Source organism: Lontra canadensis, unplaced genomic scaffold, assembly GCF_010015895.1.
Source record: "Lontra canadensis isolate GAN:19392208 unplaced genomic scaffold, GSC_riverotter_1.0 scaffold107, whole genome shotgun sequence".
Taxonomy (NCBI): Eukaryota; Metazoa; Chordata; class Mammalia; order Carnivora; family Mustelidae; genus Lontra; species Lontra canadensis.
In genome coordinates, this window is record NW_022631101.1 from 5,111,994 (window position 1) to 5,132,178 (window position 20,185).

The window sequence follows — 20,185 nt, forward strand, 5'->3', positions numbered from 1 at the left end:
TACATGATCTATCTGCAGTGGTCATCCACGGCCCTTACAGCACCATTCAGAATCCTTTTCCTGAATGATATGGGCACAGAGAGAGAGGGAACCCCGGATTTTGTTTCCTCTGAAATTATCTGCCCTGAGGATGATTACAGTAGGTCCTGTAAATTTCCTACCCAGAGCTCATTCCCCTCTCTGTGCTGCCTCACTGGCAAAACCCACAAAGATGGTCCCTTTCCCAGAGTGCTCTGCAACTCAGGGTGACCACTGAACCCAGTTCTGGTAAACGAGATAATAGGGAGAACATTTCTGGGGAGAAACACATAAGGAGCCGCCCCGTCTACATTTCCTGCTTTAGATGCCATCGTGTAAGAACAAAATGCGTGGTGTTGCTGCAGTTTGTCCTCATGAGAGGAAGGCAAGACGATTCTCAGGGATGTCAACCCGGTGCCTGACGCTGTTAAACAGCTGAACTGACATTGGGACTCTGTGTCTTTGAAAGATTTCTTATGTGAGCGAAAGAAATTGCTATCATCTCAGCCTTTGCTGCTGGAATTCTGTTTTATGCAGCTGAAACCATCATAAAAGATACAGCAGGGTAAGCGTGGAGCTCCAAATGGCCAGTGTATTTGGACTCGCAAATACTGCGAAGACTCGCCTGAGACCGAAGTCCTAAGGGGCCAGGCAGAGTCTCTTGAACAGCTCGATGAAGTCCTCTCTATGCTCAGACTCACCACGTACAAAGGTCTTTCAGTTCTGTTTGTGGGTTACACTAGTTTGGGGTGCACTTTGCATCTATTATCATAGCAGTCCCAGCAAATGTGACGTTTATAAACTCAGGCTCCGAAAGATCAATTTCCTTGCTAGAGGTCGCCCAGCCAGTGAACGAAACATTTGAACGCAGAGCCAGGATGCTCCAACCCAGCTGCCCAGTCCCAGAGAGAACAGGAGGCCCGGGTGGAGTGAGACCCATGGTGTGTGTTTATTCTGGTGTTCGTAGCAGCAGCAGTGGGGGAATCGGCCAGACGCAGGGTGTGTTGAACAGAAAGGGTAGACACAGGTAGGGGTGTGTGTGTGTCTGTGTGTGTGTGTGTGTGTGTGTGTCTGGAGGAACACAGAGGATTAGTCTGCTGACAGTCACGGCGAGAACGAGGGTCAGGACACTCTCTTGGACAAACAGCAAAGAGACAGACAGAAAGATGAAGGGTTTTGGGGGGCTGGGGTCCCCCAGACATGCATGGCCCCTTGCCTGGAAGGGGAGCCCTGGGTAAGGGAAGACAGACACAGTGGAGACTGAATGCCCCCCCCACCCTGAAACAGGGAGCTGGGCCCACCAGCCTCCCACCCTCACGTCCAGTGGGGTAGAAGGACGGGCAGGCCCAGGGCTGCCCTGCACCACGCGGCTCGGACGTTATGGCTTCAAGGAAATGAATTCCCAGTCCGGGCAGGAAAGGATGGGGTCCTGAGGGGGCCTGGTGCGATCCTGGGCCTAGGCCAGACCTACAAGATGGGGCAGGGAGGAGATGTCAGTGATGGCAGAGAGCAGGCCCGTGACCTGCTGTAGCTTCTTCGACACCCCAGGGACCTGGTCCCTTGTCACTCCACCCTCTGACCTAGGAATCCAGGCTCCCAGCCCCTCCTCCCTTGGAGCTGGGAGTCCAGGACCCCAACCTCCTTCCTCCCCTGGTCTGGGTTCCTTACCCTTCACTCTGAGTTCTCTTTCTCTGACAATCCTTTGCTGCCTTTCGTGAAGCTGGACAAAGTCTTTTCCTGAATAAGGGAATCCAGAAGGTTAAGATATAGGGAACAGAGGCAAGACGACCGCTAATAATCAACATAGTAAGACATCAGACATGTTTTCATCATTTGCAATTTTCTTTTTTCACTCAGCTCTGAAGTGATGGGCCAAGTGGTATTATAGTCCTATTCTATACAGGGGGAAACTGAGGTACAAAGAAAAAGTCACTGGAAATGTGAGGCGAGATGAGGCTGCAGGGGCGATGGGGGAGACCCTTGCAAGGGGAGGGGGCTCAGAGAAGCTGAGGCTCTGTTTTGGAGGCTCTAGGGAGCCAGGGAGGGCAGTAAGCAAAGGGGCAGGGTCAGTGCTGGGGGTAGAAAGACCCTCTGGGGCCAGGCACTATGGCACTACTGGCTGAAAGCCAAGGTCAGGACCCCACTCAGCCAGGGTTCCACTCCTCTCTGTGCTCCCAGCATTCCCCAGCACGAGCATAGCACACAGGAGCTCTGGAGAAGTTTGTGGAATGAGTGAGTAAATTAGGAGAAGAATGAGTGGTGGAAGGAGGGAGTAGCTGCCATCTGTCTCTCTAAATAGAGCCACAGTCTTTTCAAAAATCACACTTGAGCTCTGTGCTCTGCTGCTTAAAATCCCTCCCCACCCGTGGAAGCCAAGTCCAAAGCAAGACCGAGCTACCATCAGGACTGGGAGGAGTTCACCCTGGGTGAAAAATTTCAGGTGTGCCCAAACTCAGCACTCGAAATAAATACTATTGCAATGCAGTATTTTTAAAAATCAAAATTAATCCAAAAAAATCCATGATGAGAAAAATATCAAATTTTAAATGGAGGCCAGTCCCATGTCATAGCAGAGCCTGAGACAAAAGGAAAAATCAGCAGCCTTATTTTTTTGTATTTTTATGGGTATTTTTCCTGGAAATTTAAAATAATTTTAAAAATATTGAAAACAATGAAGAGTATGTGTAGTGCAATTCACAGTACATTAAGTTTAAATGTTTATTTACACTCTAAACAGAATTTAGTATGATTTTACTGCCTTGGCTTTAATGACAGCAAATTCGTGGGTAATATTTTCAAAATCTACTTCTGCACTTTTTTGTTGGTTTGTTTGTTTCAAATGAAATAATGGCCATATTTGAAAATTTCTCTTGACCATGTGATAATCATAAATGATTTTCAGTTTTAAAAAATTAGCAAGCTCATTCTTACGTGACCTACCCGGCTCTGGTTATTTGCCCCTTTTCCCCTTCCCTCTCTGCTCCAGGCTCAGGGGCCTGCCCCTGCCTCTTCCTGCTTAAGAGGAACACCCAGACCCCAGCCAAGCTCTTCCCCTGCGAGCTTCTCCTAACCTCAAAACCTTCACCTAAGCCCCTTCCTTCTCAATCTCCAGGCTTCTGCTCAAATGTCACGTCCACTGAGAGGTCCTTCAGGATACCCTAAGCCAAAGGGCACCCCCCCATCCCTTGTCCAGATGTCTTCTACCTCCCAGACTTCCAAGCCTTTTGGACTACAATCCACAAGAAAAAAAAATTGGCAGTACAATCCTTACAACAGGTGCTGCCCTGTGAAATTTTATGTTCTGTTCTATCTTGATTTCATTTTCTTATGAAGAAAAAATTGTTGATCCCCACCCAGTAAACCACAATCTAGTGATTTTTCAATTGCAGCCTTCTTTAAACCAAACCAAACCAAACCCAACCCCCTCAAAACCCCAACCCTGTTCCATCTTATCACCCAGTTTTTCCCTTTGGTTTTGGGCTTAGCTCATGGGAAGTAATAGTAACTGACCCCTTGCTGAGCCGCTACTGACAGGCAGACACTGATCCTGCGTTAACTCACTGAATCCTCACATCCGTCCTAACTTTAGCTACTATTAACCCATTTCCCAGTAGAATAAACAGACACAGAGAGGTTAAGCAAGGTGCTCTTAGTCACACAGCGCGAGCCGGGATTCCGACCCAGGCGGTCTGACTCCGCAGCCCATAAAGACCGATGCTCCGCGTGAATTACTGCATGAGCGCGGGAATGGCAGGGCGAGTGGCCCCGGGTGGCCTCCGCACTCACCTCCACTAGCTGATGCCAGTGCTCCACGGGCTTGCGGGGGTTGGCCAGCATCTCCGCCCAGTGCTCACGGCCGTGGGGGTCGGCAGCGTCCGGGCCCACGCGGCACACGCCGATCACCTCGTTGTGCCCGATGCTGGGGGTGCGAGCGGCGGTGAGCGGGGGGGGCGGGGGGGGGGGGGGGCGGGGCCTGGCCCCGCCTCACCCCCTGGCCTCCTGCCAGCCCCCGCCCGCCGGGCCACGCCCCTCACCAATCGTAGTCTACCACCGCGATGCTGAGCCCTACGCTCTCCACGCTCTCCGGGGCCACGTCGAACACCAGCGCCTCGTTGTACGTGGGGTTCAGCGTGTTCTTCTTGATGGAGGTTTTCCGCTTCTTCAAACGCCGCCCCTCACTGATCAGAGAGGCCTTCACGTAGGGGTCTGGGGGCGGGCATCGAGAGCACTGAACCTTGACTTCCTCTCTCAGACCCAGGGATCCAGCCCCTCAGCCCCCTCCTCCCTCAGACCCAGAGTCCGGGCCCTCAGCCCCTCCTCCATCAGATCTAGGAGTCCAGGGCCCCAGATGCTTCCTCAGATCCCAGCCCCTCCTGGAACCCACCTGAGAAGCCGGTGAGGTCCATCGCTTTGAGGTTAGAGGCTTTGATGATAGTCACGGTGAGGCGCCCAGCCGTGGGGAGGTAGCAGAGTGAGAAGTTGAGCTCCCCAAGATCTGCCTTTTCCTGCAGTTGGGGAAAAGGGTTCAACAATGCCCTGCCTTGGTCTCCCCACCCCCCCAACCTTTCCCTCACTTGCTCTCCCTTCTGGAGCCTCCAGGTCTCCTCCCTGATATCCAGGACTGGGTTTCCCATCCACTCAACAATCTGACTTTGCTAAACCTGGTAACTCCCTGGCCACAGCTGCCCGCCATCAGCAAAGCCTATTTGTTCTGCAGGGAAGATTGAAAGAAGCATGAGGGAGGGGGGAGAGCAAGAAAGAGCCAGAGAGAGAGAGAGAGAGAGAGAGAACACAGTGAGAAATATACTGTGACAGGGACCAAGACACTGAGAGATATAGTTAGAAAGGCAGACCCACAGAGTCCTAAAGTACGAAAACCCAGAGGAGGACTCTAGAGACCCAGAGATAGTGCTGGTTCAAGAGAGAGATAAGAGGAACAGAGACTTCAGAGAGAGGAATAGAGAGCCCAGGAAGAGAGAGGGACAGAATCCCAGAGGAGAGAGACAGAGTTCGGCGGAGATGTGTGTGTGTGTGTGTGTGTGTGTGTGTGTGTGTGTGTCAGAGCACCCCAGCGCAGGAGATCTGGAGAAATTGGGGACAGAGACTTGGTGGAGGGTGTGGAGATCCAGAGAGAGTGATAGAGACCTAGGAAGGGGGGGGGGGAAGGGCAAAGACCCAGAGGGAGAGATAAAGAGAGAGAAACCTACATAGAGCAGGTGAGGGACAGAGATCCAGACAGTGTGACAGGCACTGAGAAGAGAAGTCAGTCTAAGGGAAGGCAGGAGACACACCAACCTTAAGCGAGGCTGCAGGGGAGACAGAGCCTCCCACACCAACACACACACACACAGACACCTGGAAGGGGGGTCAGCTAGCCAGGACTTCCAACCCACCCCCTGCTGGCCCTTCAGCTTCATCTGGGCCCCTGGCCTCCCAACTACACTGACCGAGGCCCAGGTCCCTGAACCCCCTCCACTCACTGTCCCTGATAGCAAACTGTGACAACCTAGACCTGGAGCTCCCAAGGACTGTCTGGGGTCCCCGGGTCCTGATCCTGAAACAAAAAAGCCAGTCGTTTAAGGAATGAATGAATGAATGAAGACCTCCAGTGATAATGAGGGGCAAGGGAGAGAACGAGAAATGATACACACAAGCAGGAGACAGGAGGGAGGCAGGGAGAGGGTCAGGACCCCTAACAAGCATGCAGGAGCCGGGCTTGGGGAACTACTAGATGGAAGAGGAAGGGAGGCCGGTGTGTGTGGGGGTGCTCCTGAGCACAATCTGGTACTGGGGGGAACAGGGGGGTGTCAGGACATAGAGGATCCAGGTATGTCTAAGGCCTGGGGGATCTGGCTCTCAGGAGCCAGGTAGAGACCAGAGGATGAGATTAGATCCGGAGGTCATGGGTTCAAAATGTAAAATGTTCATAGATCAGAAGTGTTGGGGTTCAGGAAGTGAGGGAATTAGAAAACCAGGAGGTCAGAAGGTGAAGGGAGTCAGAAAAACAAAAGCTGGGAACTCCAGGATCAGACAGGTGGAGGGTCAGGAATCTGGGGTCACAGCATGAAATTATGATAAAGTGGCTGGTGGGTACAGGGATGTCTGTTATATTTCTCATCTGTTACCATCAGATGTGAAAGGAGGTCAGAAGTTGGAAGATCTGGGGTCCAGACATGATGTCAGTATTTGACAGGGTGTCGGGGGCCGGGGGTCCTATTATAGCAATCTCTACACTGTGCTTGTGTGTTTGCAATATTTTGCAGTAAAACAAAATTTTAAAAGCCTGGGTGAAGAAGTTAGAAGGTTATGAAGTCCAAAGGCAAAGAGGTCAAACACTGAGGGGTCCTGGGTCCCCAGAAAGACTGACCGAGCCGCCCTCCACGATGTCCCTCCAGAGTGGGCGGTCGGGGGGCTGCTCAGCCAGCTCCAGGAGGTTGTCCAGCACCACTTGGCCGATGAGGTCGTGCCGCGAGAAGCGGTCGAAGTCATAGACGCTGAAGTGCAGTTTGCGCTGGGCCAACTCAGCCAGCGGCACGGAGAACTGGAATGTCTCGTTGAACACAGGGTTCAGCGTCTTCCTGTGGACCTGGAGGGGTGGGCAAGGGAGGGAGACAGGCACCATTCCCATCAACCCCACTTCCAAAGGACCCAGGAGTCCAGACCCACAACCCACTCCTCCCTCAGATCCAGGAGTCCGGACCCCTGCCCCTCCTCTGTGGGACCCGGATATCCAGGACCCTTCCTCTGGACCTTGGTCTGGAACTTTTTCTTGCGGTCTGGCAGCAGGTAGATCTTGACGTAGGGGTCGGAGAAGCCGTTGGAGTCCTTGGCCGGGAGGTCCAGGGCCTGCAGGATCCGCACCACCAGCTGGTCTGAGCCATAGAGGTACCGCAGGGCGAAACTGATGCGACCACAGGGCGCCCCCCCACCAGCATCTCCGGAGCCTAGAGCCCCGCCGCCGCGCCGGCTGCCTGGTCCAGTCCCCTGATACAGCTCTGGCTTGATCTGCCCAATGAGTTTGGCTTTTTCCTCCCCGCCTGGCAAGGGTAAGGGTAGGGCAGGCGGCCGCTCCTCACTGCCAGGGTCCGGCTGCGGGGTCAGGGTCTGCTGGGTGAGGGGCCGGGGTAGGGCCGGGTACCTGTGAGAGCGGGGAAGACCAAGGTGGGGTCACTGGCTGGGGGGGGGGGGTCTTTGACAGTATCTGAAGACCTGAGAGACTCCTCCCTGCCTCCTTCCCAAGGGCCACAGGCAAATGGCGACAGACCCCCCCCCCACCTCTGCTCACTATGACCTTGAGCAAGCCACTTGCACCCTCTGAGCCTCAGTTTCTCCACCTTATTGGGGGGTATCCCAGTCTCTAAGCTAGCTCCAGCTAGGATCTTCTTATGCACCAACTTCCAGAAGTCTCCTCCTGACCTCAAGTGCATAACCCAGAATAACTTCTCTGAAGACCCCTGGGGCCCCACACAACCCAGATCTCCTGAAGCTTCACCTGCCCTTCTTCAAATTCCCTCAACCTGCCTTAACCCTGGTCTCACCTCTTCTGCCTCACCACCACTCCACCTGGCCTGTCCTTTTTCAACTCCTTTCTCCACTGTCCACAAGTGTGGGGGGGGACACTGGAATCCCAGAGCAGCCCCATCAGCCACCCTGGCTGCTTCTTCCCTCTCACACACATGCTTCCCCTGGACAAGCTCATCCGCACCCAGGTCTCCACACCCATCAACAGCACGGTGTCTGCTCATTCTGTTTCCTGGGCTCCAGCCGAGTAGGTCCCCAGCCTCATCCACCATCCACCAAACCCCACATACCCCACACACCCTTCATATTCTCTGCCAGGCTCAGCGCCTTCTCCCCAACTGGCGCCTTCTCCCCAACTGGCTCCTTCTCCCCTGTGCTCCCCCTTGATCTGCAGATCAGACACCAGATCCATCCCCACCTCCTGTCCCCTCAAAGCCTGTCCCTTCCCTCTCCCAAATTTCCCCATCCATGGCTCTGGCTCCTTTGCCCTCTCCTGCAAGGACCATCACACCCAGGGTGAAGTCCATGTGATGGGGTCCCTAACGATGGGCGGTGCTCAGCAGCCTCAGGTGTGCTGGAGGCACACATGGGTCTGGGTGGAGTGGGAGGGCTCAAGCTGTGGAAAGGGATGCGGTGGGGGAGGCTCCTTGAACTACAGATCCCCCAGCCACTCCTTCCTCCCAGGGTGACTTTGAGTAGGTCATTAATACCCTCTGAGCCTCAGTTTCTCCATCTGTATAATGGGGGAGGGGAGAGCTGAGACCCGTGTATCTATCCGCCTCTGGAAGGCCTCCCCAGAGACTGCAAACTACAACTCCCATGAGACCCTGGGCCCCTGGTCAGGCAGGGGATGAGACTACCTTCTCGAATGACCATCTGGGACCCAAGACAATCCCTCTGAGGGCAGTTTCCCCTGATTGCTGCTCCAGGCTCCTCACACTCAACAAGACGCAGATACGCTCAGGGCTCCCTCAAACTCACTCCTCTTACTAGATCCTCTGACAACCCCACCATCCACCCAATTACCAGGCCAGGCTGAAGTCCTTCGGTTCCTCTTCCCACCCCTCCTACCCACCCCCAGCCATCAGTCCCAAGTTTCACCTCTCCTGCTCCCTGACTTTCTTTACCTCCTTCTCTCATCCCCATGCCCATAACCTCAGCTAAGCCTTATCCTCTCCTGCCTGGACTACTGGCTTCCAGTCCGTTCCTCTAGCCCTTCCCCCATGTGGCCACAGAGAGGTCTTTCTGCACCCAGAACTGACCCTGCCCCTCTGCTCACAGTGTTCCATGGCTCCCCAGTGCCCCCAGGACAAAGCCCCAGTCCCTCAGCCCTACATTCCAGGCCCCATGTGGTCTGGCCCTGCCTACATCCTAAGCCACATCTCCCTTTCTTTTTTCACACTTACGCTCAGGCCATAGTGACTGCTGGCAGTTCCCACAGTGCACTGTGACCTCCTTCCCTCTCTCTTTTGCATGAGCCGCTCTCTCCTCCTGGAATGCCCAGCTCGCACCCCTACCTCTGTGCCTGGCCAACTCTTCCTCATTCTGCAGGCCACAACACCTCCACTTCTGGAAGGCCCCAGCCTCTTCCCAGACTGGAAGTGCGACTTCTCAGACTCCCACAGCTGTGGCCCCCTAAGCCACTTTCCAGCAGTACTGGCCTGGGTGGGAGGGGACAGCCAACACCCATCTCGGGTCTGGTTCATGTTAGGTGCTCCATTTCCATGTGCAGAATGAGGAATACAGAGCAAATGAACTCCAGGCCCCGCCACCAATCCTGGCTTAGGGTGAAACAGATGAATTTCTTTGTGTCTCTGGGCCTCGGGAGTCTAATCTTCATTCTCCTCCACCTTCCTGACCCCTGGAGTCCTGTACCTTCTGAATCTGAGTCCAGATCTCTAGGGTCCTCCTCCCTTAGATCCTGAAGTCTAGGGCCCTAGCCTCCTTTGTCCCCAGGACCCAGGAATCCACACCCCAAGCCCCTTCCTGCCCCAGGACTCGGGACTCTGGACCTCTAGGCCTCTCCTTTTGCAGGGCTCAGGAGAACCATATCTGGGAAAGAGACAAAGAGGAGGAACAGAAGTTCAGAGTGGAACCCCAGCCCAGTAGCCTGTCTCACCTGGTGGTGGGTGCCAGGCTTGTGACCTGCTGATGCGACTGGGCACTGGGCAAGCCCCCACCACTGGGGGGCAGCAGGAGCAGCCCAGAGCCTGCACCTCCCTCAGAGGGGAGTTCAGGAGATGTCTGGCTCGGTTTGACCCCAGCGGCCACTGCAGCTGCCGCAGCCTCTGGGTATGAGTCCATGTCCAAGTAGGAGGGCTCAGGGGGGTCAGAGCCCCCTAGGCTGCCTGGCTCCAGCAGCTCAGCGAAGGGCGGATGGTGGGCGGTGTGGGCATGGTGGTGTGGACCCCCCAGCAGAGGATGGCCACCCAGGCCAGCCCCCAGGTGGTGCCCACCGCCGCCTACCAGGCCTGCCAGCCCGACCCCAGGGCCTAGGTCTTTGCGCAGGGGGCCCCCGCCCACTGCTGAGCCTCCCTTGTCCCGCCAGGGCACCCAGCACAATTTCCAGGACACGAAGAGGGAGACGCCCAGAAGGACAATGCCACAGAATGTCACGATGACCGACAGCAGGCTCACGGAGATGTCTGGAGAGAGTGAGGACAAAGGTCAGGGGTCAGGGTGGGGTCACAGTTTATCCTCCCACTGCCGTCCCCAAGGAGCTAGCCTCTAGCATTTGTCATGCATTGTCCTAAGCACTTTACGTATGTTACTTAAACTATGACCCACAAGGTCGGTATCACTATATAACCATTTTAAAGATAAGGAAACTGAGGCACAGACAGGTTGAGTGACTTGTGTTATGCTGCACAGGTAGTAAATGACAGATCTGGGATTTGAAAGAGCCATCTGTCTTCAGATGTGATGCTTAATCATTAGCCCATGCTACCTCTCCGTAAGAGGACACACCATCTGAGGTACCACCAATGTCTCCCAAAATGCTCAGAGATGATCAAGGAGAGAGGAGGCTGCATGACACAGTTAGGCAGGTCAGGGTTCACATCTCTGCTGTGCTATGCTCCGGAACTTATCTTAAGCACTCTGAGCCTTACATTCCCCATTTGCCAAGTAGGAAAAAATCAGTCCTGCCTCTCAACTATGGTATTGAGGAGTGTAGGACGTAAATAGCTGCATAGCCAGGATAGCCAGCATTGCAGTGGAATGTAGAGGCACACATTTCCTGAGTGGTTACTATGTTGCAGATCCCTAAGCGCTTTATTGGCAATAGCTTACTTTAGCTTACTTATGCCTGACAGGCACCCTAGGAGGTTGGCAACATTATTATGCCTGTCTTCCATAAAAGGAAACTGAGGGCAATAGACACAAAGTCTTCTGTATAGAGTCCCACAGCAGATCAGAGGTGTGTGTGTGTTGGGGGCGGGGTGTGTCTCAGAATTTGGGTCTAGAGTGCCTGGCTCTAGAGCAGACGGTCTTCCTTATGCTGTCACGCGTCAATATTTCCCAATAAATGGTAGTTCAGACATGGATTTTTATTAGACTAACAAATCCTATTGCTGTATGTGTATCCATATGTATCCATGACCCTGCAGAGGCCCACAATGGCAGTGGCACTCTGAGCTTCCTACCTCCCCCCCCCACCCCTTAGGGTGTTCCTTTCCAAGTGACCGACATCTGCTCGGAGTTCCTGGGACCTGATGAAGAGCAGAGCAAGGGCTTTTCAGCCTCCTGAACATGGGAAGAATTGAGAAAAGGGGGTCAGGGGGCCATTTGGGAGGACAAGGCAGAGAAGAGGAGAGAAAAATCAGCTGCTTTCCCCTACCTTCAGCCTCACCCAGACCCTCTCCAAGTCAAAACATCAATCCTCCAAACTCTGTTGGATTTCTTGTTCCTGTCTGCCTGGTCTGGGGAGCCATGTGGGCTTGGCGAGGTGGAGTAGTTGGGCAGGAAAAAGATGAACCTTGCCCAAAGAAATGTTTGGCCCTTGATCGGCTCCTGGAAAGAACCTCTAAGCCCTTGGAACATTCTGCCTGCAAGCATTTTTGTTTATCTGAGGAAACTTGGACTATGTCAGATGGTCTATGTAACAATGTGATTGATGTTGGGGGACTGGAATGTATCAGCTTGGCCTCTGGAGGAGATGGAGGTGAAGTTCAGCCCCATGGGCGGTCAGCCATGTCTACCTGACTGAGACCGAAGCTCACACCTGGTCTCTCCTGTACCCTATTCTATGTGACTTGCCCTTTGCTGTTTTTAACCTCCATCCTTTTGCTGTAATAAAACATAACTGTGAGGAGAACAGCTTTTCTGTGAGTCCTTCTAGGGAATCACTGAAACTGAAAACAGAGACCACAGGTGGGCTTGGGGACCCTCAAATTGTGGTAGTATGCTAGACTTCCTGGGGTCAAATCTGGCTCTTTTGCTTACAGGTTGTGAGTCTCTGAGCAAGCAACCGCAGTTTTCGGGACCTCATTTCTCATCCCTGTCCCTGGATACCCCCACACAAGATGCCGAGCTCTGCCCTGCACGCAGCAAGTAGGACTGTCATTATAACCTTGCGGCATGTGCTTCCTCGGGGTTCCTCATCTGGACAAGGGCACTCATAATATTTCCTTGCTTTCAGAACCCTGCTGCTTCCTAGATGGGTGACCTTGGGCAAGTCACTTCACCCTTCTGAGTCTCCCCCCCCCCATCAAAAATAGGGACTATAGCTACCACAGAGGGTCGTTGTGAGTGGTTGATGAAATATGCCAAGGACCTTGCATGCTGCCTGGTACACAGTTAGTGCTCAATAAGTACATCCCAGCATTTATTGAATGACCACTGTGTGCCCAGCTTGTTCTGAGCACTTCACATGTGTTAAATCATTTGAATCTCTCAGTTGCCCCAGGAGGTAGTCACTTTTATTATCCCCATTTTCGGGAAAAAACTGAGGCACAGAAGAAATATTATTTGCCTAAAGTCATCCAATAGTAAGTAGGGGTGGTGGGATTTGAACCCAGACTGGTCAGACAGCCTGACTTAAGAGTCTAAGCTTTGGGGCACCTTGGTGGCTTAGTCGGTTAAGCATCCAACTCTTGGTTTTCAGCTCAGGTCATGATCTCAGGGTCGTAGGATTGAGCCTCATGTCAGACTCCATGCTCAGTATGGAGTCTGCTTGGGAGCCTCTCTCTCCTTCTCCCTCTGTTCCTCCCACTGCTTGTGCTCACTTTCTCTCCCTCTCTCTCTTTCTCTCAAATAAATAAATAAAATCTTAAAAACAAAAAGAGCCTGAGCTTTTAAGCCCTATGCAAGATGCACAAAAGGTGTGTGAAGGGAATAAGCATATGGCTGGGGGAGGGGCCTGGGCAGGAGGCTCACAGGACCAAACCCAAAAGATCAGGGGTCAAATGGCCCACACAGCTCCTTCTCCTTAGATCAGAGGTTTGGGAGACCAGCAGCAGGCAGGATGGAGGGGAGACTCTAAGAGGGACTGGCCATGGGCACCTAGGGAACCGAAAGCTGAGCAGGTCTGCTCTGAATCTCTGAAAATACTGAATGTAGGGGACAGGGGGCTGGCTGAGATAGCCTGGGGGGAGGTGCTGACCTGCATCTGGGCCCCGGGGATAGCCTCGAATTCGCAGGTCGTTGAACTCCTGGCACCTGTCACTGGTGTCGGCATCTCGGACCCGTGCACAGAGGTCTGAGACCAGGATGAGTGCCCGCCGGCAGAGGTCATCCTCGTAGTCGCCTGACATGGTAGCCGGTGGGTTCTGTGCTTGGAAGGGGCCAGACAAGGGTGCCGATGGGGAATGGGATTGAGGGAGGGGTCGATAAGGGAGAAAAAGAGAAAAGGAAGGATAGGTGAGGGGACAGAGATTGGGAGTAGATGGACAAGGGGATGTAGATTAGGGAGGGATAGACAAGGAGAAAGAAATTAGGGGCAGATAGGAGACTGATTCGGGGTGCAGGCAAAAAGACAGTAACGGGTTGGACAGACAAGGGGATGGAGATCAGCATGAATGGACAAGAGGACAGAGAATAGGGACAAACAGACAAGGAGAAAGAGACAAGCAAGGCCAGTCCCTTGGAGATTAAGAATGCACGATAAACGGATAGACAGACAAGGAGACAGAGATTAGGGGTGCACAGACAAAGGACAGAATTTAGGCACGGGCAGAAGAGGGGACAGCTGTTCATGGCTCATGCATTCAACAAATATTCATTGAGCACCAACTACATGCCAGGCTCAGTGCCAGCAGCTGCAAATCCAGCAGAGAACGAACCCCACACATTTCCCGACTTCTTGGTGTTACAATCCAGTAAGAGGAGACATGGAGTAAACAAGTCAACAAACACACATGAACAAACAAGACAGGCTCACACCATGAGAAGTGCCCTGAAAGAAAGAGTTGGATATGTCACAAAGGGACAGGAGGTGGGCAGTTGTGGGGGAGGGCTCTCTGAGACCTGAAGGACGAGATGCAGCTGGCCACGGCCAGTAGGTGGTGGGGTTAGAGTGGGGAAAGCAACCCAAGCCCCGGGAATAGCATGAAGAAGGGCTTGGCGGGTTCAAGGAATGGGAAGGAGGCCAGATCCAGGTAGAAAGAATGAGGGCCAGGAGAGAGGGAGGGATGAGATTAGAGAGATAAGAGTGTGGTGGTGGGTGGGGTGGGATGGAAGATGCAGGGTGCAGAGATAGGGACCAAGTTGAGAGAGAGATAAGGGGAGGGGAGACAGAGATACCTGGAAGGGCAAACTGGGGCCCAGAACAGAGGGACAGATGAGCAGACAGAGAGAAAGTCAAGGATTGAGATTTGGGATGGACTAAGCATAAAGAATGGACTAGTGTGTAATTTATGAGAGTGTGAGAGATAGGCGGACAGAGGGACTGTGTAAGTGCCAGGACAGAAATATCTTTGAAAGGGAAACAGTGGTGGGAAGAATGGATGGGGAGCAGAAATAAAAGACAGATGGACAGACAATGGCCAGAGACCACAGATGGGCAAAAGGATACAAAGGAGGGCTGGGCAGACAGACATGGGTGCAGAAGGAAGGTTGGATGGGGGTGGGGGCATAAAAGAGAGAGGATGGGGAGAAAGAGGTGGATGTGGGGAGATGGGGAATTAGCCACACATGGTTTGGAGCGAGACATCAGAGATGGACTGGAAGGAGAGTGCAGGGAGAATATAGGGGCGGACAGACCAGAGATCACAGATGGACAGGTGTCGTGGGGGTACTGCAGAAGGCCAGGACTCTGAGACAGGCATGGTCAGACTCACCTGCGCTTATCCCTGCCGTGTCCTGGGTGGCAGCCGAGGTGGCGGCTGGCGGCAGCCCATGGGGGTTGTAGGGCGGACAAGGGGCTGCGGACCCGTCCCCACGCGCCAGGTGGTGGGAGGAGGAGCTGAATCTGGAGGCCGCGGCCAGGAGAAAAAGCTTAGTCCGAGCCTCACGTCTTGTCCTACTCGGACGGGCTGCTCGACCCCAGGCGACCCCCTGGCAGTCCAGCCACCCCCTCCCACCTGCCGGGCCCCAGCTCCCGCTGAGCTTAGACACTACAATTCCCAGCAGGCCTTGCGCTAGCGCGGCTAAGACTTCACAGACTCGGTGCTTCATGGGCTTCTGGGAGTTGAAGTCCTTAATGCCTCTCCCGGCTGCAGAGAGGATGGGAATTTTTTTTTGGAGGTGGGGGGGTTATGAGATACCGGGGTCCCAAGGCGCTGCAGGGGGGAGGAATGATGCCCTGGACCTCGAGAGGTCGCGGAGTCTTAAGTCCTCAAGAGCCATGGAGTAGGTAAACGATCCCCACGCCCGGGGGATCGGTGGGCGAGGCTGGGGTACACCTAGGTGTTTCGGGACCCCCCTTTCTCGGGCCACGTGCCCCTCCCCCGGGGCGGCCAGCGAGCGTTGCAGCACCCGCACTCTCTGGCAGGAGATCCGCGTGCCTCTGCACTTACCCCCGCCCCCACGCGCTGGGGCCGCCCCCCAGGATCGGCCTGGGGCGGGGGCTGGGGCAGGGGGAGTGGGGAGGAGCGGACTCACCCGGAGCCGCCGCCGCCGCCGCCGCCGCCGCAGCAGCAGCCCCGCGCGCCCGCCGCGGTGCCCGCTCGGCTCCTCCCCCAGCCCCTGGCGCAGGTCCGCGGCTCCTCCCTTTGCACCCCCTCCTTTCCTCCCCTCTGAACCTGCGGCTTGAAAGCCGAAATCGCGCGGCCGCAGCAAGGAAGGAGGGAGGTTTCCCGGGACCCAGGCGTCCGAGACCCAGCTCTCTGACCCAGTGGAAGAAAGATCCAGCTGTCTAGGATCATGACCTTCCGCTCCCGCAGGATTCAGGGGTCCCGATCCCCAGCCCCTCTTCTCCCAAATGGAAAAGTCTGGGACCCCAGTCACTTCTCCTCCCGGAACCCAGGGTACTGAGCTCCCACTCACTCAATTCTCTCATCCAGGAATCCACCCCTCGCGGCCCACTCGTCCCGGGGCCTTTCCTTCACAGGACCCAGGAGTAGGAGTCCTCCCGTCTGCGGAGCTCTGAGGGCTGGAGGTGGGATGGGAGGCGGGGCCTCAGAGTTAGCGGGTCTGGAGACTCTCAGCCAGGTGCAAGGATTAGCAGGAACCGGAGTTTGGATCCTGCCCGGCCGGCTCCTGCCTGTGTGACCTCAAGCTCTTTGCTCTTGAGGTCCAGTGTGCTCTTCCAAAAAATACAGACAATAAACCCGTTTCCGAAGGGATCCAGACGTTTGACAAACCAGACAATAGAGGTAAAGCACTGGCACCAAGTAGGTGCTTAATGACTTTCTCAAAAGCAGCAAGTAAGAGTTAATGCCCTATTAATAGCAGTTAATAATAATTGCCACTGACTGTGATCTGGGCACTGAGCTAAGTGCTTGGAAAGCACTCATTTAATCTCCACTTTGGCCCTATTAGGTGGATACAGTTATGCTATTCCCATTTTACAGAGGAGGAAACCGAGGTCCATAGAGGTTAAATCTCTTGGAGAGGACCCAGAACCTCAGAGTCATTGCAGCAACGGGCAGGAGTGGCTGGGAGGCCCCTCAGTCTTCTTTAGTGCTGCCCTCCCCACCCCCCAGTGACACTCATATAAATATACTCTCTAAGTAAAAAATTACTTTCTCCTGCCAAGGCAACTTTAAGACAAGTTCCCTCCCTTTAACTAAATTCCATCTCCCTCATATTGCTACCTATGTATATATACATTTGCAGTCCTTGTCACACTGTAGAATCGCCCAGAAATGCCTCCCAGGTTCACCTTGAATCCTATCCTCAGTGCTTCTCCATTCTCCCTGATGGACTTGCATTTGCACCCAAGGAAGCCTGCACGGGGGAGGGGGGCACATGCCCAGATGGAGGCACACAGGTCCATGCAGCTCAGAGCCCACTCACAACGAGGCCCGCACACCCAGCTGGCCTGCCCAGAGTCCACAGGCAGCCCCTGCCCTGTTCCCCAGGAGAGATACACAAAAGGAAGTATGCATCAATGCATACATTCAGAGATGTGTGTGTATGGGTGGGCTTGCCAGACTTCCATGACACATCTCCAAAGAGACAGCTTCTCATTGGCTGGCAGCTGTAGGGTACCAGTTGCACCTGTGGTTTGGGAAATGGCAGAGCCAGGCTCCAATCCAGGTCTCTTTTCATTATTGTGTGTGAATGGTTTATATTCTCAATGCCTCAGTTCCCTGTCTGTAAATGAGGATAGTTTATGTATTATTTATTTAACTTATTTTTAAAAATATTTCATTTAACTCTTTAAAAAGAGAGATGGGGGAGAGAGGGCACAAGCAGGGGGAGCAGCAGGCAGAGTGAGAGGGAGAAGCAGGCTCCCCACTGAGCAGACAGCCCAACATGGGACTCCATCTCCTGGCCCCTGAGCCGAAGGCAGTCACTTAACCAACTGAGCCACCCAGGTGCCCCGAGGATAGCTTTTTAAAAGCCTAGATTCCACTTCGTTAAGTTATTTTGAGGATTAAATTCATATGAGGTGGTTAGAAAAAATGGTTAGTATTTAGTATTGTCATAATTAGTAATTATATGCATTTGCTCATGTACTTTTTCTCTCTTTCAAAGTAAACTCTGCAGCCAACTCGGGCTTGAACTTATCCCTGGAGATCAAGAACCGTATGCCCTACTGACTGAGACAGCCAGATGCCTGCTCACATACTTCTTAACTGCATTTGACAATGAGGAAACTGAGGCTCAGAAAAAGGAAATGTCCTGCCTGAGATCACATGCCTAGGAAGTGTCAGAGTTGAGTTTCAAAACCATATGGGTCTGAATCTAGACCCTTGCATTCTGCCTCTACATTGTTTGCCTCCAGGAAGTTTGAGGACCTTGCCTGTCACAGCTTCTGGGAGTGTAGAACAGCATAGAGTACTGGACAGGGAGGGAACCAGGAGACAGTCCTCCATATTCATTTCATTCCATCCATACTGTCATTTGTTAAATACTTATTAAGCATAGGGATGCCTGGGTGGCAGTCGGTTAAGTGTCAGACTCTTGGTATTGACCTCAGTCTGTGATCTCAGGGTCATGAGATCGAGCCAGCATTGAGCTCCACGCTCGACATGGAGTTTGCTTGAGATTCTCTCTTCCTCTCCCTTGGCCCTTCCCGCTCGTGTGCTTGCTCTCTCCAGGCACCAGGGATCCAGCTAGGAACAAAGCAGACAGAAACCCAAGTCTTGAGAGGGCCCATGGTCTGGTAGAGGAGACAGAGAGTCATCAAATAAATATCTATACGGGGGTGGCTGGCTGGCTCAGTCAGAAGAGCATGCAACTCTTGATCTGGAGATCATGAGTTTGAGCCCCACATTGGGTTAAGTAGCGATTACTTGAATAAATACAACTTAAGAAAAAAAACTATATGTATTAGAATCAATGCTTTGTGTGTCTGAGGATGTCACGGAGGGCTTCCCTGAGGAAGTGACCGAGTAATGTCTGAACTGAACTCAGAAGGGTGAGTAGGCATAAACCAGGTGAAGATGGGGTAGGGGAGGAGAAGTGCTCCAGCAAGAAGGAACAGCCTGTTGGAGGCCTGGGGCAGCAGGGAGTTTGGCTCACTGAGGACTGCCAGACACATAAGCTCTATGGGGGAAGCACTTTGTTTTGTTTATTGCTTTATCCCTGCTGCCTGGCGCATTGCCTGGCACACAGTAGGGACCCAATATGTATGGATAGGTTGAATGAAGGAGTGAACAAGTGCATGAATAAATAGAGGAATGTATGAATGTGTGTATGGATGGATGAATGGATAGATGGATGGATGGGTGGGTGGATGGGTGGACAGATGGGTGGATGGATAGATGGATGGGTGGACGGATGGATAAATGGATGGATGGATGAGTGGATGGATGGATGAATGGGTGGGTGGGTGGGTGGATGGATGGACAGATGGGTGGATGGATAGATGGATGGGTGGATGGATGGATAAATGGATGGATGGATGAGTGGATGTATGGATGAATGGGTGGGTGGGTGGGAGGGTGGGTGGATGGATGGATGAGTGGACGACTGGAGGATTGGATGCATGTATGGGTGGATGGGTGGGTGGATGAAGTGATAGTTGGGTGGGTGAATGGTTCAGTGGGTGGATGGGTGGGCGGATGGGTGGACAGATGGGTGGATGGATAGATGGATGGGTGGATGGATGGATAAATGGATGGATGGATGAATGGGTGGGTGGGTGGGTGGATGAAGTGATAGTTGGATGGGTGAATGGTTCAGTGGGTGGATGTGTAGGTGGATGGATGAGTGATTGGATGAATTTGCATAAATACCTACAGATTCACACACAAATATTCCGGGAAGTAGATGCAGCTACACACCCAGAGACATACACACATGTGTGTGAACAAAGATTCACCTCTTCTGGTGCTGCTCCTGGAGAGAACAAACACCAAGAAACACCAAGCTGGCTAGGGCCTTTGTGGATGAAGATGCAGGGAGACAAACCCTTTGACCAGGGCTAGAACCAGCCCCACCCCCACTGCGGCACTGACATAATTTCTGGAATAGGAAGAAAATGCCGATTCAGGGATTTGTGTCCCAGGCTGTGAGCCAGGCCAGGGAGTGGGATAGGAATGGCCCAAGAGAGATGAGGTGAATGGTAGAGGGAGGCATATGGGGCTAAGACAGACAGAGAAAAAGACAGAGAGATAGAGAGACACAGAGAAACAGAGATGGAGAAATAGAGCAACGGAGACAGAGATATGCAGAAAGCTATAGAGACACAGAGAATAAGAAATGAACAAAGAAAGAGACACATGACATAGAAATTAAAATTCAGACACAGAGCGAGATGAGGCAGGATTCCAGAGATGAGAGAGGAAGAAAAATAAAGACACGGAGAGAAGTGGAGACACGGGAAGATGGAAACATAGAGACCCAGACTCTAGAGGGAAGATGAGAGAGACACAGATAGAAAGAGAGCGAGAAGAGAACACCTAAAGAGGGGGAAAAAGAGAGCTCCAGAAGAGATGGCTAAAACTGGGCTCAGAGAGGGGAAGACATTTGCCCAAGGTTACACAGTCTGGACATAGCATTTGATGCTGGTCTGTTGAGGGCCAGTGGGGTTGGGGCTGCTGAGCATGAGCCACAGCGATAGAGAGAAATAGTCTCTCTATCTAGCTGTTGGTCT

The 20,185-nt window shown here is 53.2% G+C and overlaps 2 protein-coding genes across 7 annotated transcripts; both read right to left on the minus strand.

The window, feature by feature from the left end:
* Positions 1 to 943: 943 nt before the first annotated feature.
* SYT3 (synaptotagmin 3) lies at positions 944 to 16,041 on the minus strand. Of its 6 annotated transcripts, none has more exons than XM_032839340.1 (11): positions 15,964 to 16,041; positions 14,817 to 14,947; positions 13,142 to 13,307; positions 9,659 to 10,184; positions 6,769 to 7,156; positions 6,386 to 6,604; positions 4,403 to 4,523; positions 4,053 to 4,224; positions 3,805 to 3,937; positions 1,687 to 1,755; positions 944 to 1,485 (listed from the first exon to the last, which is right to left on the minus strand). In XM_032839340.1, exons 3-10 carry the CDS (start codon positions 13,290 to 13,292, stop codon positions 1,690 to 1,692), a joined length of 1,776 nt encoding a protein of 591 aa, XP_032695231.1. In that variant the 5' UTR covers positions 13,293 to 13,307; positions 14,817 to 14,947; positions 15,964 to 16,041; the 3' UTR covers positions 944 to 1,485; positions 1,687 to 1,689. The 6 variants fall into 6 exon arrangements, with proteins under 6 accessions (XP_032695231.1, XP_032695237.1, XP_032695232.1 ...); XM_032839346.1 differs by having other exon boundaries at positions 13,142 to 13,312; positions 15,964 to 16,035; XM_032839341.1 differs by lacking the exon at positions 15,964 to 16,041 and adding an exon at positions 15,580 to 15,691.
* LOC116855950 (non-classical arabinogalactan protein 31-like) lies at positions 13,915 to 19,259 on the minus strand (the record flags this gene model as incomplete). Its single annotated transcript, XM_032839040.1, has 4 exons — positions 13,915 to 13,933; positions 14,817 to 14,947; positions 15,580 to 15,719; positions 18,746 to 19,259. Coding segments are annotated over 4 exons (804 nt in total), but the record flags the coding sequence as incomplete, so codon positions are not given.
* Positions 19,260 to 20,185: the final 926 nt, after the last annotated feature.